We start from the raw sequence: 17,233 nt of genomic DNA on the forward strand, positions 1-17,233 counted from the left end.
GGGCCGCACAGCCCTCCATGTGCTCGCCAGTGGTAGCCTGACTGCCATTAGGTACCGAGATGAGATCCTCAGACCCCTTGTGAGACCATATGCTGGTGCGGTTGGCCCTGGGTTCCTCCTAATGCAAGACAATGCTAGACCTCATGTGGCTGGAGTGTGTCAGCAGTTCCTGCAAGAGGAAGGCATTGATGCTATGGACTGGCCCGCCCGTTCCCCAGACCTGAATCCAATTGAGCACATCTGGGACATCATGTCTCGCTCCATCCACCAACGCCACGTTGCACCACAGACTGTCCAGGAGTTGGCGGATGCTTTAGTCCAGGTCTGGGAGGAGATCCCCAGGAGACCATCCGCCACCTCATCAGGAGCATGCCCAGGCGTTGTAGGGAGGTCATACAGGCACGTGGAGGCCACACACACTACTGAGCCTCATTTTGACTTGTTTTAAGGACATTACATCAAAGTTGGATCAGCCTGTAGTGTGGTTTTTCACTTTAATTTTGAGTGTGACTCCAAATCCAGACCTCCATGGGTTGATAAATTAGATTTCCATTGATTCTTTTTGTGTGATTTTGTTGTCAGCACATTCAACTATGTAAAGAAAAAAGTATTTAATAAGATGATTTCTTTCATTCATATCTAGGATGTGTTGTTTAAGTGTTCCCTTTATGTTTTTGAGCAGTATATATATATATATATATATATATATGTTACTGTTATATATATATATGCCTGTTCTGAAAGGCCCCTGTCTGCAACACCACTAAGCAAGGGGCACCACCAAGCAAGCGGCACCATGAAGCCCAAGGAGCTCTCCAAACAGGTCAGGGACAAAGTTGTGGAGAAGTACAGATCAGGGTTGGGTTATAAAAATATATACGAAACTTTGAACATCCCACAGAGCACCATTAAATCCATTATTAAAAAATGGAAAGAATATGGCACCAAAACAGACCTGCCAAGAGAGGGCCGCCCACCAGAACTCACGGACCAGGCAAGGAGGGAATTAATCAGAGAGGCAACAAAGATACCAACGATAACTCTGAAGGAGCTGTAAAGCTCCACAGCGGAGATTGGAGTATCTGTCCATAGGACCACTTTAAGCCGTACACTCCACAGAGCTGGGCTTTACGGAAGAGTGACCAGAAAAAAGCCATTGCTTAAAGAAAAAAATAAGCAAACGCGTTTGGTGTTCGCCAAAAGGCATGTGGGAGACTCCCCAAACATATGGAAGAAGGTACTCTGGTCAGATGAGACTAAAATTGAGCTTTTAGGCCGTCAAGGAAAACGCTATGTCTGGCGCAAATCCAACACCTCGCATCACCCTGAGAACACCATCCATGCTGTGGGGATGTTTTTCATCGGCAGGGACTGGGAAACTGGTTAGAATTGATCGAATGATGGATGGCGCTAAATACAGGGGAATTCTTGAAGGAAACCTGTTTCAGTCTTCCAGAGATTTGAGACTGGGACGGAGTTTCACCTTCCATTAGGACAATGACCCTGAGCATACTGCTAAAGCAACACTTGAGTGTTTAAGGGGAAACATTTAAATGTCTTGGAATGGCCTAGTCAAAGCCCAGACGTCAATCCAATTGAGAATCTGTGGTATGACTTAAAGATTGCTGTCCACCAGCGGAACCCATCCAACTAGAAGGAGCTGGAGCAGTTTTGCCTTGAAGAATTGTCTAAAGTCCCAGTGACTAGATGTGCCAAGCTTATAGAGACATACCCCAAGAGACTTGCAGCTGTAATTGCTGCAAAAGGTGGCTCTACAAAGTATTGACTTTGGGGGGGTGAATAGTTATGCACGCTCAAGTTTTCAGTTTTTTTGTTTTATTTCTTGTTTGTTTCACAAGAAAAAAATATTTTGCATCTTCAAAGTGGTAGACATGTTGTGTAAATCAAATGATACAAACCTCCCAAAAATCTATTTTAATTCCAGGTTGTAAGGCAACAAAATAGGAAAAATGCCAAGAGGGTGAATACTTTCGCAAGCCACTGTATGCTGAGAGCCGTTGGCCATGGTGAGTAGTATGACCCCTCTATTTGATTGTGTTTTCTTGAATGAGGACATCCAAACAGATGTACCCCTTTCTTGTCCTCGCATACTCCATCTTGGGGTGAGGTTGACTCAGTCAGAATGATTACCCTGAGGCAACGTAATATCACACACATCCCACTGGGCACAGAAGTCAATTCAACGTCTATTCCACGTTGGTTCAACGTCATTTAATTGAAATAATGTGGAAACATTGTTGATTCAACCAGTGTGTGCCCAGTGGGATCTAGGACAGACACACACGCAACACACTGTGGCTGGTTAGGCACAGATCCCAGCTTGGGTTTTACGAGTCCTCTGTGTGAGCCAGAGTCCATATCATTCTCTCTCCAAGCTGGCGAGCTCCCAATGTCCCCATAAGGTTTCTCACGCAATCTCCGTAAGGTTTTCTGGCAGAGTTCCACAAAGTCCTCTCACGGTCTGTTACACACAGTCACCAAAATGGCCCCTTCCTCAAACTGTTACTGGAGGGTACTTCTGCTCACTGGTGACACTGGCCACACTGGTGGGTGGGGGGTAGGGGGACTGCAGCTGTCTGTAGCCCCCCTGGGTGGGGTCCAGGTAGACCCCCTGGGGCGGGGACATGTGGTGGGTGGCGTAGCCGATGTACTGGGGGTGGATGAACTGTCCCTGGTGGGGCATGATCTGGGTGGCTTGCTGGCAGTTGAGCACGGAGAAGTTGGTGGGCATGTTGACGAAAACACTGGCGTCTGGAGGGAGACAGCAGGAGGCCTGGGTGCGCATCATGGGCTGGGGGGCCGGGCGAGGCGCCTGGGCAGGAGGGGCAGAGGAACTGGATGATGTGGCTGTGCTTGATTGGCGGGAGGAGGAACCGCGAGACGTGCCCACACTGGCCATCATGGGAATGGTCTCAAGGAGACGGCCGCCACCAGACCCGCCTCCTCCCCCGCCCCCTGATGACAGTTCCTGTTTGGGGCGGAGACAGCGGCAGCAGCACACGGCAACGACGGAACCCACCAGGACGAAGGCCACGAATACAGAGCCCACGATCAGGAAGGGAACGTAGATGGGTACTGAAGAGAGAGAGAGAGAGAGGTATTGTCAGTGATCTGATGATAACACATGGATTTTCAACAAAAAACGGGTCTGTTCTCTTTTTCTCATGATCAAATATACAGTATGACAGGAATGACAGTATGATAGGAATCAAGCAGCAGGCTCATTCCCTCTATAACAAGTAGAGCAGAGCGAGGACAGAACTTCCTCAGACCATAACCACTTACGCCCTCAGAGAAAACAAACTGAACACAGTACAACAGCATCATGATGAAGTGGTTTATTTCTGCCATCAAGACATTTGACATGATTTTGGAAAATACACTCGTTGTTTGAATGAGTAAAGTTGAAAGACTACAAGTCAACCACCATGAGTCAACCACCATGAGTCAACCACAGTCAACCACCATGAGGCAACCACCATGAGGCAACCACCATGAGTCAACCACCATGAGTCAACCACCATGAGTCAACCTCCATGAGTCAACCACCATGAGTCAACCACCATGAGTCAACCACCATGAGTCAACCACCATGAGTCAACCACAGTCAACCACCATGAGGCAACCACCATGAGTCAACCACCATGAGTCAACCTCCATGAGTCAACCACCATGAGTCAACCACCATGAGTCAACCACCATGAGTCAACCACCATGAGGCAACCACCATGAGGCAACCACCATGAGTCAACCACCATGAGTCAACCACCATGAGTCAACCACCATGAGTCAACCACCATGAGTCAACCACCATGAGGCAACCACCATGAGTCAACCACCATGAGGCAACCACCATGAGGCAACCACCATGAGTCAACCACCATGAGGCAACCACCATGAGTCAACCACCATGAGTCAACCACCATGAGTCAACCACCATGAGTCAACCACAGTCAACCACCATGAGTCAACCACCATGAGTCAACCACCATGAGTCAACCACCATGAGTCAACCACCATGAGTCAACCACCATGAGTCAACCACCATGAGTCAACCACCATGAGGCAACCACCATGAGTCAACCACCATGAGTCAACCACCATGAGTCAACCACCATGAGTCAACCTCCATGAGTCAACCTCCATGAGTCAACCACCATGAGTCAACCTCCATGAGTCAACCTCCATGAGTCAACCTCCATGAGTCAACCTCCATGAGTCAACCTCCATGAGTCAACCACCATGAGTCAACCTCCATGAGTCAACCTCCATGAGTCAACCACCATGAGTCAACCACCATGAGTCAACCACCATGAGTCAACCACCATGAGTCAACCACCATGAGTCAACCTCCATGAGTCAACCACCATGAGTCAACCACCATGAGTCAACCACCATGAGTCAACCACCATGAGGCAACCACCATGAGTCAACCACCATGAGTCAACCACCATGAGTCAACCTCCATGAGTCAACCAGGTTGTCTAGAGTTTAAACCAAGAGCTTTTACAGTCACATGTTTCAACCTTGCCCACAAACCCAAATCTCCCACGTGAGTGAAGGAGAGGTGGAGTGAGACAACGAGACAAAAGAGAAAAGATGGAGAGACAAAAGGAGAGGAAGAAAGGGATAGACAGAGGTGGACTAGTGGCGTGTCCCCAGGGGGCCCCAGGCCCTCATTAGTACTTATCAACTTTGTTTTCATCTGTTATAATCCTGCACGCCCAGCTGTGACCCCTCCCCCACCGACCCTGCACCCCTGTGTGTGTGTGTGTGTGTGTGTGTGTGTGTGTGTGTGTGTGTGTGTGTGTGTGTGTGTGTGTGTTTGATCTGTGTTTATGTCTGTGTGAGGGGGGATTCTGTCTCATACCAAAGTTCTGCAGACAGAATTTGTTATGTGGGTACTCCTGCCCTTTTCCCATATATAAATCCACATCACGCCAGGCCCTTCAAGACAAAATAGTCACTTAAACTGTATAGAGGCAGCATTAAGACATATTGAGAGTGGCATTAACGGTGGCTGGTTTGGAGAAGTGAAACAGGCCACATTACAGGCCTAATTCCATCCATATTTTCAGTATTATAAAGACCAACCTTGCAGTGGAGCTCTAATGTACACTACATCTATCTTTCTGTAACTGTGTTTAATATAACCCCTGTGACTCTGGACATGAAACAGTGTGTTAGATCTGCATGATTCTGTGATAATTAGCATATAATTTACCCCTCAAAGTACCATAACAGAGTACACAGCTGTTTTTCTACCATGTGTCTACTGTAAATCAGCTCCAGGAAGTACAGTAATCACATTATGAGCATTAGACCGTCTTCCTGTTGTAGTGATTGAAGATGACTTGCTAATCAAGCAGTAGGCTAACTCTCTTACAGAGTGAGGTAGATAATGGCAGTGTAGCCTACTACAGTTTAAACAAGGAGGTTCATACTAAATGTTTATGTTTTTTTGGGAGGTAACTTTTGACCCAACAGTGAGCACTCATGGGGAATGTTGGCAGCAATGGGCCGAGAAGTGTTACACACACACACACACACACACACATCCCTTTGGAGCACAATGAGGAACCTGTTATATTACAACTGATTTCATGCGTTGTATTGTTCCTCTGGTGAAGTAGCTCATTTTCCAGTTTGAATATTCCAGTGTTATGGAGTGTAACCCTGAGAACGGCAGTGACTCCGTTGCTCTGTTGTTTTCTTTTTCTGTCTGTCTGTCTGTCTGTCTGTCTGTCTGTCTGTCTGTCTGTCTGTCTGTCTGTCTGTCTGTCTGTCTGTCTGTCTGTCTGTCTGTCTGTCTGTCTGTCTGTCTTTGTCAGTCTCTCTTTCTCGTAGCAACATCAAAAGCATTTCTAAGGACCTTTATAGAACTCTAAAGTCTGAAGCTATAGGCACTCCCCACTGGTCACAGACGTCAATTCAACATCTATTCCACGTTGGTTCAACATAATTTATTTGAAATTACTCCGAAACAACGTTGATTCAACCAGTGTGTGCCCAGTCGGCCAATAGATTACTGTAATTCTGGGACAACAGACCAACTGGAAAGTGACTTCACTGACATTTTCAACCTCTCCCTGACCGAGTCTGTAATGTTTCAAGCAGACCACCATAGTCCCTGTGCCCAAAACAGCGAAGGGAACCTGACTAAATGTTTGTTTGGTAATGCCACTGTCAGCCAGAGAAATATGCTGAGAAGGATTATCACCACAGTAAGCAAGGTACTTGGAGTCAAACAGACAGGCCTGGATGAGGTCTTTAAGGTCAGGGCCCTCCACAAGGCTCACAAAATCATTTTAGACCCAAGCCACCCCCTGTACCCGGACATTGATCTACTCCCCTCTGAGCGCAGGTATAGGGCATCCCTCGGTAGGAAAAACAGAACTAGACAATCATTTGTGCCAGGTGTGATATCCCTCCAAAATGCTTGGGGCTAATGTTCCTATTCACCCAGTAAGGCCAGCAGGCTAATGTTCCTATTCACCCAGTAAGGCCAGCAGGCTAATGTTCCTATTCACCCAGTAAGGCCAGCAGGCTAATGTTCCTATCGACCCAGTAAGGCCAGCAGGCTAATGTTCCTATTCACCCAGTAAGGCCAGCAGGCTAATGTTCCTATTCACCCAGTAAGGCCAGCAGGCTAATGTTCCTATTCACCCAGTAAGGCCAGCAGGCTAATGTTCCTATTCACCCAGTAAGGCCAGCAGGCTAATGTTCCTATTCACCCAGTAAGGCCAGCAGGCGTATGTTCCTATCGACCCAGTAAGGCCAGCAGGCTAATGTTCCTATCGACCCAGTAAGGCCAGCAGGCTAATGTTCCTATCGACCCAGTAAGGCCAGCAGGCTAATGTTCCTATTTACCCAGTAAGGCCAGCAGGCTAATGTTCCTATCGACCCAGTAAGGCCAGCAGGCTAATGTTCCTATCGACCCAGTAAGGCCAGCAGGCTAATGTTCCTATCGACCCAGTAAGGCCAGCAGGCTAATGTTCCTATTTACCCAGTAAGGCCAGCAGGCTAATGTTCCTATCGACCCAGTAAGGCCAGCAGGCTAATGTTCCTATCGACCCAGTAAGGCCAGCAGGCTAATGTTCCTATCGACCCAGTAAGGCCAGCAGGCTAATGTTCCTATCGACCCAGTAAGGCCAGCAGGCTAATGTTCCTATCAACCCAGTAAGGCCAGCAGGCTAATGTTCCTATCAACCCAGTAAGGCCAGCAGGCTAGACTCTCTTTAATGGTATGTACAGTTGAAGTCGGAAGTTTACATACACTTAGGTTGGAGTCATTAAAACTTGTTTTTCAACCACTCCACAAATTTCTTGTTAACAAACTATAGTTTTGGCAAGTTGGTTAGGACATCTACTTTGCGCATGACACAATACATTTTTCCAACGATTGTTTACAGACAGATTATTTCACTTATAATTCACTGTATCACAATTCCAGTGGGTCAGAAGTTTACATACACCAAGTTGACTGTGCCTTTAAACAGCTTGGAAAATTCCAGAAAATTATGTCATGGCTTTAGAAGCTTACGATAGGCTAATTGACATAATTTAAGTCAATTGGAAGTGTACCTGTGGATGTATTTCAAGGCATGCCTTCAAACTCAGTGCCTCTTTGCTTGACATCATGGGAAAATCTAAAGAAATCAGCCAAGACCTCAGAAAAAGTTTTGTAGACCTCCACAAGTCTGGTTCATCCTTGGGAGCAATTTCTAAACGCCTGAAGGTACCACGTTCATCTGTACAAACAATAGTACGCAAGCATAAACACCATGGGACCACGCAGCCGTTATACCGTTCAGGAAGGAGACACGTTCTGTATCCTAGAGATTAACGTACTTTGGTGCGAAAAGTGCAAATCAACGGCAAAGGACCTTTTTTTTTTTTACCTTTATTTAACTAGGCAAGTCAGTTATGAACAAATTCTTATTTTCAATGATGGCCTAGGAACAGTAGGTTAAACTGCCTTGTTCAGGGGCAGAACAACAGATTTTTACCTTGTCAGCTCGGGGATTCAATCTTGCAACCTTTCGGTTACTAGTCCAACGATCTAAACACTAGGCCACTAGGCTACCTGCCACCCCTTGTGAAGATGCTGGAGGAAGCAGGTACAAAAGTATCTATATCCACAGTAAAACAAGTCCTATATCGACATAACCTGAAAGGCCGCTCAGCAAGGAAGAAGCCACTGCTCCAAAACCACGATAAAAAAAGCCAGACTACGGTTTGCAACTGCACATGGGGACAAAGATCGTACTTTTTTTGAGAAATGTCCTCTGGTCTGATGAAATAAAAATAGAACTGTTTGGCCATAGTGACCATCGTTATGTTTGGAGGAAAAAGGTGGAGGCTTGCAAGCCGGAGAACACCATCCCAACCGTGAAGCACGGGCGTGACAGCATCATGTTGTGGGTGTACTTTGTTGCAGGAGGGACTGGTGCACTTCACAAAATAGATGGCATCATGAGGTAGGAAAATTGTGGATATACTGAACCAACATCTCAAGACATCTGTCAGGAAGTTAAAGCTTGGTCGCAAACGGATCTTCCAAATGGACAATGACCCCAAGCATACTTCCAAAGTTGTGGCAAAATGGCTTAATGACAACAAAGTCGAGGTATTGGAGTGGCCATCACGAAGCCCTGACCTCAATCCTATAGAAAATGTGTGGGCAGAACTGAAAAAGCGTGTGTGAGCAAGGAGGCCTACAAACTTGACTCAATTACAACAGCTCTGTCAGGAGGAATGGGCCAAAATTCGCTCAACTTATTGTGGGAAGCTTGTGGAAGGCTACCCGAAACGTTTTAACCAAGTTAAACAATTTAAAGGCAATGCTACGAAATACCAATTGAGTGTATGTAAACTTCTGACCCACTGGGAATGTGATGAAAGAAATAAAAGCTGAAAGAAATAATTCTCTCTACTATTATTCTGACATTTCACATTCTTAAAATGAGGTGGTGATCCTAACTGACCTAAAACAGGGAATTTTTCCATGGATTAAATGTCAGGAATTGTGAAAAACTGAGTTTAAATGTATTTGGATAAGGTGGATGTAAACTTTCAACTGTAACTGTTATGAAAGTTGTACTGTCCATTTGTTTTGTATTTTAAGGGTCCTTTAAACGTGTACATGACACTGTAACAACATTTCCCCATGGGGACAATAGAGTCAGTAAAGTAAATTACTACCACCCATGGCACTCACGTCAATAGCCATGAAGTGCTTTGAAAGGCTGGTCATGACTCACATTAACACCATCATCCCAGAAACACTAGACCCACTCCAATTCGCATACCCCCCTCACAGATCCACAGATGACGAAATCTCAATCGCACTCCACACTGCCCTTTCCCACCTGGACAAAAAGAACAGCTATGTGAGAATGCTGTTCATTGACTACAGCTCAGTGTTCAACACCATAGTGCCAAGAAAGCTCATCACTAAGCTAAGGACTCTGGGAGTAAACACCTTCCTCTGTAACTGGATCCTGAACTTCCTGACGGGCCGTGCTCAGTCCCCTCCTGTACTCCCTGTTCACCCACGTTTGCGTGGCCGAGCTCGATTCCAACACCATCATTAAGTTTGCTGACAACACAACAGTGGTAGGCCTGATCACCGACAACGATGAGACGGCCTATAGGGAGGAGGTCAGAGACCTGGCTGTGTGGTGCCAGAACAACAACCTCTCCCTCAATGTGAGCAAGACAAAGGAGCTGATCGTGGACTACAGGAAAAGGAGGGCCGAACAGGCCCCCATTAACATTGATGGGGCTTAAGTTCTACAGCTGCACCATCGAGAGTATCCTGACCTGTTGCATCACCGCCTGGTATGGCAACTGCCCGGCATCCGACCGTAAGACGCTACAGAGGGTAGTGCATATGGCCCAGTACATCACTGGGGCCAAGCTTCCTGCCATCCAGGACCTATATACTAGGCGGTGTCAGAGGAAGGCCCCAAAAATTGTCAAAAACTCCAGTCACCCAATTCATAGACGGCAAGCGGTACCGGAGCGCCAAGTCTAGGTCCAAAATTCTCCTTAACAGCTTCTACCCCCAAGCCATAAGACTGCTGAACAATTAATCAATTGGCCTCCCGGACTGTTTACATTGACCCCCCCCCCGCTACTCACTGTTTATTATCTATGCATAGTCACTTTACCCCTACCTACATGTACAAATTACCTCGACTAACCTGTATATAGCCTCGTTATTGTAATTTTATTTTTTACTTTTTATTTTATTTTTTACTTTATTTTATTGAATAAAAATTTCCTTAACTCTATTTCTTGAACTGCATTATTGGTTAAGGGCTTGTAAGTCTACACCTGTTGTATTCTGCGCATGTGACAAATAAAATGTTATTTGATTTGAACAGATCCTAGATTAGATTTAGTCAAGATAGATTACAGAAGTGGTTGAAGCTGAGACACTACGACATCAATAACCTGAGACCATGACCTATTTCCTACTGAACAGCAACAGTGTCAGTTTAAATATCTCGCAGCCAGATAATCCCAGGGGTACTCTCCTTTTCTGAATCCCACACATGTTCCTTAATGTTGAATGTTAGGCTTTGTTTGTTGTTGTTAATGCATATATAATATCCTCCTCGGGGTTATTCATTGACGTGGCTGTGTGTATCTTTGCTTCATGATTAATAGGTTGCCCTGTAGATGAACAATGTATAAAATGTACAAACGGTGCCTTGCACGACAAAATACTTCCTTTTTGGCTCTTGGCAGAAAAACCCTCCATACTTTTAGTTATTTTGGCCGCTGTCCACTGTATGAAAATGTAAATAGCTCTTTCTGGAGTGATAAAGGCTGATTGTTTCAACAAATGCCAAGAGAGAAGCATACTGTTGGTTACTCTACAAGAAAGGCATGCACTGTTGATGCACATGTTTAATATCTGGACTAAGTCTAGCCAACTATTTTTTTATTTAAAAAATTACCATTGCAAGATTTTGGAGTCATAGTAAATGTGCCTCTCATTTTGCATAATTCAATTATGTAATTTCTATTTTCTTCCTATAGACTCTGATGTTAAGAAAAAGATGGAAACATTTTGGAAACAACAGATTAAGACCTAATAACAGTTTAGACCTTTAAGTTTTTCAGCAAATCTACTTTCAATTCAAATGATGAAGAGTTATGACCTCTGTCCCTCCAATCACACCCAATTATTTATAGTAATTTAATACTAAACCTGAGATCAGGTTACAATGTGACATTATTAGGGGCTTCCGTTCCGTGGCAATGGGTTATATGGACACCCTAGACATCCGCAACATAAAAAGGCCAGCCCGCAGAAAATCATGTGAAGGTTACCAGACAAACAGACGTCACTTTAGCTCAGCAAACTTCAGGAACACTCATGGGATCCCCACTCTCGAGGTGTTCTGGATGGAAATCAACACGCAAGCGCGGGGAAATGATCCATATCGCGATTTGTTTTTATGAACAGAGCTGTCAGCGCCGTTGCGAACCACTGCCCTAAAGATCCGGTCAAGTCCAAACATGATCCTCATGGGGACAGAGCTCCTGCTCTGCATTCCCTGCGGCGCGCGCTTTTGTTAGAGATAGAACAAACACAGCTATTTAAAACGCAACGCAGCACAATTTGCCATTTGTGAGTGAGTGGGCAGTTAGTTGACTTTCTGGTGTCCACTGTCTCTGTAGCCTAAATACTCATGCAACCCTCACCTGCCACGTTGCATGCGCGAGCATTGAAACATACATTTACACATCACATTTACACTTTAGTCAGTTAGCAGATGCTCTTATCCTGAGCCATTTACAGGAGCAATTAGGGTTAAGGGCCTTGCTCAAGGGAACATGGACGTGCATGAACCACCTTCTGCTGAAGCTAAGTGCTAAAATAGATGGCGGCAGGTAGTCTAGTGGTTAGAATGTTGGGCCAGTAACTGAAAGGTAACTAGTTTGAATACCCAATCCAACAAGGTGCATAATCTGCCAATGTGCCCTTCAGCAAGGCACTTAACCCTAATTTCCCCCAGGGGTGCTGTACTACTATGGCTGACCTTGTAAAACAACACATTTCACTGTACCTATCATACTACTATGGCTGACCCTGTAAAACAACACATTTCACTGTACCTATCATACTACTATGGCTGACCCTGTAAAACAACACATTTCACTGTACCTATCATACTACTATGGCTGACCCTGAAAAACAACACATTTCACTGTACCTATCATACTACTATGGCTGACCCTGTAAAACAACACATTTCACTGTACCTATCATACTACTATGGCCGACCCTATAAAACAACACATTTCACTGTACCTATCATACTACTATGGCTGACCCTGTAAAACAACCCATTTCACTGTACCTATCTGTTCTATGTGACAATAAAACATATATTATTGTATTTGACTAAATCAACATGTTCAGATTGTGGCTGGTGTAACCATGCTGTGAGACTACCATCATTGAAGTCCTTTGTGTTGACAAGGGGCACAAGGGGCATTGCACAAAACAAAGTAGTCATCTCTAACCAATCAGAGTATCAAAGCCAATGAAGAATTTTCAAACTCCTGTTTTACACAAGTGTGTTCTGGCTCTGGCCCAACCCATCGGTTCCTTGACCAATCAGACTGCCCCGAATGTGTTCACGTTTGGTGAAGCGTTGGGGGTACTCAGATCCAGACTCGTTACAGAGAAGAAACTAATGTCCGTGGGCGTGGCGTAGCGTTTGGCCGGAGTAGGGAGTCTGGGTAACCAGGCAAACTCCTCTGCAGCTGTCGCTGCCAACTGAAGCGGGATATCGGCCTATTGCATCTATTTAAGCGATTGTAAAGATCCCAGATAGAGATAGTGTTTGGAAAAACTACAACATACTCAAATGTTTGAAATAATGAAGAACCCCATACCTCCAACTTAAATTAGACCTGTGTCATTTGTTGTAGTCCTGGGCCAGTGTAGCCTAACCTTTAAACTTAGGCAATTAGGCCCACTCTTTCTGCCTCACTCTCAACTACTTGGAAATGCAATATTGCTGGTGTATAACAATTAAGTTATACAATTTAAACTAGGTCAGTATTAAATCTAGTTTATAAAATACATTATAATTTTGAGCAGACAATGAGAGCTTTGCAGCCTTAAGGCAGAGCGTTTGGCAGGCACACAGCTGCTATGGCCCCTAAAGCTGACCGTGCTGGGCCAGACAGAGAGACAGAGTTCTTACCTGCGCCCGTATCCTTGTTCTCCTTGCTGTTGGTGCCCGGTTCCTGGGCTTGCTTGTCGTTTTCACAAGTCCCCTGGTCCAGCCGTGCTTCAGTGCTGGAGCAGCAGTACCGGAGCTCGCATTTCCCGCAGCAGATGATGGCATCCTCACCATCGAACTTCTCCGGGCACTGGAAGCCCTCTCTCCAGGTGCCCTGGGTGTCATGCCAACCGTGACAGTACTCTCCACTCGCCTTAACGTCAATAATAACCAGGAGTAGAGTTACAACCACGATGACAGACATTGGGAGACCTCGGCCACCCCACATCCCGACCCCGGTACCCGTGTGGGCGCGCTATAAGAGACTGAGGGTTTATTTCTCTTTCTCTACGGCTCGAACCTGGTTAACGGAGTGATACGGTGGATGGATGAAATTAAAGAAAGAGTGGCGACAAAGTGGAGACAAAACAAAACGTCTTTGAAACTGTCATTTGACAGTTGAATTCCGTGCATAGCCTAATTCAATAGATCCACACGTTTGTCACCAAAGCGCCCCTTTTCAAAGTATCCACTGTCCGAAGTTTATCACAAGATTCCAAGTAGTTTATTTACGATTTTTGGGAAAATAAACTATGATACCCAGAACATAAATACATTTGACACCAATCTTATAAATAGCCTATTTTTTCATAGAGCTTATTTCACTCTCCATTCCACGGCTCAGCTCTGCGAGTCCCAGGAAACATCAATCCAGGCTGAACGGAATCCCTCTGGCACGGAAGCGAGGCTGTCCATGTTCTCCTGAAAATGCACTTCTCGGATGACTTTCCCCCAAATAGCAGCGAAACCAACACTGGCTTTACATGTAATCCATACCGCCCTGCGAGTGTTCTCACGAAATCTTCCTCTGTCCTGTCCAGTCCACCAGCCCAGCAAGTTGTGTTTCTCCTCTTCTAATGCATGTCGATCAACTCCTCCAAACGTTTCTACAGTAGACTAACATATAGAAAAGTAGACCATGAGACTAAATTCGAACAGAGCATGTTATTCACGGTTTCTTGGGGATAGTCTACGTCAGAAAGATCCGTGCAAGACATGTCAATTTTGCACCCATTCATACAGTATTGCCTCCCAGTCCGAGTCCATCTAGGTCGAGAGCGCTTCGAATCAGCGTGTCCAGTTTCAATGAAAGGTGGGCAACAGTTAAACTTCCGCTTGCGCATTGGTCACTGACATGTTCCTAGACTTCTCAGTGCTCAGCCAGCCAGCCAGCCAGTTGTCAGTGTGAACAAGTGTCACTGCGCTCAGTTCTGAAGAGCCCCTCCGCTTTCCGAGGGTAGCCCCCGTGCGGTGTTGGGTGTGGTTACCCCCTTGGGACCCCTGCGCGCACAATGGAAGGCCTGATTGTTGAATGGAGTGCACGTATTGACTGCTGGCCGAGAGTAGCTCTCACTCATACATTATCACCTTAAATTGACTTGTGTGCATAAAAACTATGGCCAAGACACACACACACACACACACGCACACATGGTTGGATGTTAATAGGCCTTATCAAGTGAATACCATTACCTACCTACTTATCTTATTGCATGCTCAGTGTTCATGTCATGGGAATAAGGTGTATTCTACTAGAGCTAGAAAATTACAAAAGTAGTTATGGTATAGGCCTCGTTATGCTATGTGTACAGTGACGGAAAAAGTACCCAATTAAAGATAACTTAATAGAAAATGAACAGGCAAAAGTAAAAGTCACCCAGTAAAATACTACTTGAGTAAAAGTCTAAAAGTATCTGGTTTTAAATATACTTAAGTATCAAAAGTAAATGTATTTGCTAAAATATACACAAGTATCCAAATTAAAAGTATAAATAATTTAAAATGCCCTATTATAAGCAACCCAGATGGCAAGATTGTGATGTTTTTCTAATTTACGGATCACCTGGGCCAAACTCCAACACTCAGACATCTTTACAAAGGAAGCATTTGTGTTTAGGGGGTCCACAAGATCAGAGGCAGTAGGGATGACCAAGGATAATCTCTTGATAACTGTGTGAATTGGACCATTTTACTGTCCTGCTTTCAGTAATGAGTGCTTTTGTCTGTCAGGGAAAATGTATGGAGTAAAAAGTACATTATTTTCTTTAGGAATGTAGTGGAGTAAAAGTAAAAGTTGTCAAAAATATAAATAGAAAAGTACAGTACAGATACCCCCCAAAAAACGACTTAAGTAGTACTTTAAAGTATTTTTACACCACTGTATGAGTAGGTCTACTGTTCAATCATCGAGCACATTTGAAACATTAGTGAAGTTGAAAATCATTCGTTAGATGACATTGCCACCTGGTGGTTATAAATATTAGTACACATGATAGTATAAAATTGTTTTCCATAATTTATACAAATTATGCTAATTATTTACATTGTTTATGTTTTTATTTGGGGACGTGATGAATAGTTGGCCTATGTTTCAGGTCATTTTGTTTTCACTATTCAGCCCTGTCTGAAGCACCCACTAGTTACACTACACCCCTTACTTGTGGCTATGTTGAAGACTACATTTCCCATCATGCTCTACTGTCAAATAGCGTCCTTGGTAACTAGGAAGGGAAGTTATTTTACCTAGAAGCGCGCAACTGTTGGATACACAGCGCAGCACAACAGCTCCCCCCTGCCAGAACACCCCCCCCCCCCTCGCGTGAACGCGCACGCACTAAATTCTTCATTGCCGCGACTTGCTTGCGAGTTGAGATTTCTGATCACGTTAGGCTGCGTTTCATTTTATTTTTAATGTCGGTTTGATCGCGGGGGAGGCACTAGTAATGTCTGCACTTTTCGGTTTGGCTATTTGTTTTAAGTGTATTAGTCTATAAATAAATCTCTTTGTCAAAATGAGTAATTGCTTGCCTACATTTTCACCTTCCTCTATGTTTAATATAACACACATACATTAATTATTCATTTCGGTTGCCTATTCTGACGTGAAGTTTGTTCTATAGAAAGTATTTGACTCTGATGTACTCTGGGCGAAAAAGAAAGTTCAAACATATAAGTCAACATGAGTGCATATCCATAATCACAGTACACTCTTAAACTAATATATTTTTTAAAATGTATAATAATATAATAAACAAAATTATGACTGAATGTGCCTCCATGTAGAATCCCCTCCCCAATAGGTCCATTCGCCCTCAATAGCACACCCCCAGCACCTCCAACATCCCCATCAACCCCCCTCAACCACAAAACACAATAATGATAATAATAATAGAAGTTAAAATTTAAAAATATATACCAAGATATATATACACATACACACACACATGTACAGTAAATACAGTTGAAGTCAGAAGTTTACATACACTTATGTTGGAGTCATTAAAACTCATTTTTAAACCACTCCAAAATTTCTTTTCAACAAACTATAGTTTTGGCAAGTCGGTTAGGACATCTACTTTGTGCATGACACAAGTAATTTTTCCAACAATTGTTTACAGACAGATTATTTCACTTATAATTCACTGTATCACAATTCCAGTGGGTCAGAAGTTTACATACACTAAGTTGACTGTGCCTTTAACCAGCTTGGAAAATTCCAGAAAATGATGTCATGGCTTTAGAAGCGTATGATAGGCTAATTGACATACTTTGAGTCAGTTGGGGGTGTACCTGTGGATGTATTTCAAGGCCTACCTTCAAACTCAGTGCCTCTTTGCTTGACATCATGGGAAAATCAAAAGAAATCAGCCAAGACCTCAGAAAAATAATTGTAGACCTCCACAAGTCTGGTTCATCCTTGGGAGCAATTTCCAAACACCTGAAGGTACCACGTTCATCTGTACAAACAATAGTACGCAAGTATAAACACCATGGGACCACGCAGCTGTCATACCGTTCAGGAAGAAGACGCGTTCTGTGTCCTAGAGATGAACGTACTTTGGTGCGAAAAATGCAAATCAATCCCAGAACAACAGCAAAGGACCTTTTTAAAAAAAATG

The 17,233-nt window shown here is 44.4% G+C and overlaps 1 protein-coding gene across 1 annotated transcript; it reads right to left on the minus strand.

Moving 5' to 3' along the window:
* Positions 1-1,871: 1,871 nt before the first annotated feature.
* Positions 1,872-14,549, minus strand: LOC106590441 (protein shisa-2). Its single transcript, XM_014181489.2, has 2 exons — positions 13,257-14,549; positions 1,872-3,096 (listed from the first exon to the last, which is right to left on the minus strand). Exons 1-2 carry the CDS (start codon positions 13,561-13,563, stop codon positions 2,516-2,518), a joined length of 888 nt encoding a protein of 295 aa, XP_014036964.1. The 5' UTR covers positions 13,564-14,549; the 3' UTR covers positions 1,872-2,515.
* Positions 14,550-17,233: the final 2,684 nt, after the last annotated feature.

Source organism: Salmo salar, chromosome ssa29 (assembly GCF_905237065.1).
Source record: "Salmo salar chromosome ssa29, Ssal_v3.1, whole genome shotgun sequence".
NCBI lineage: Eukaryota > Metazoa > Chordata > Actinopteri > Salmoniformes > Salmonidae > Salmo > Salmo salar.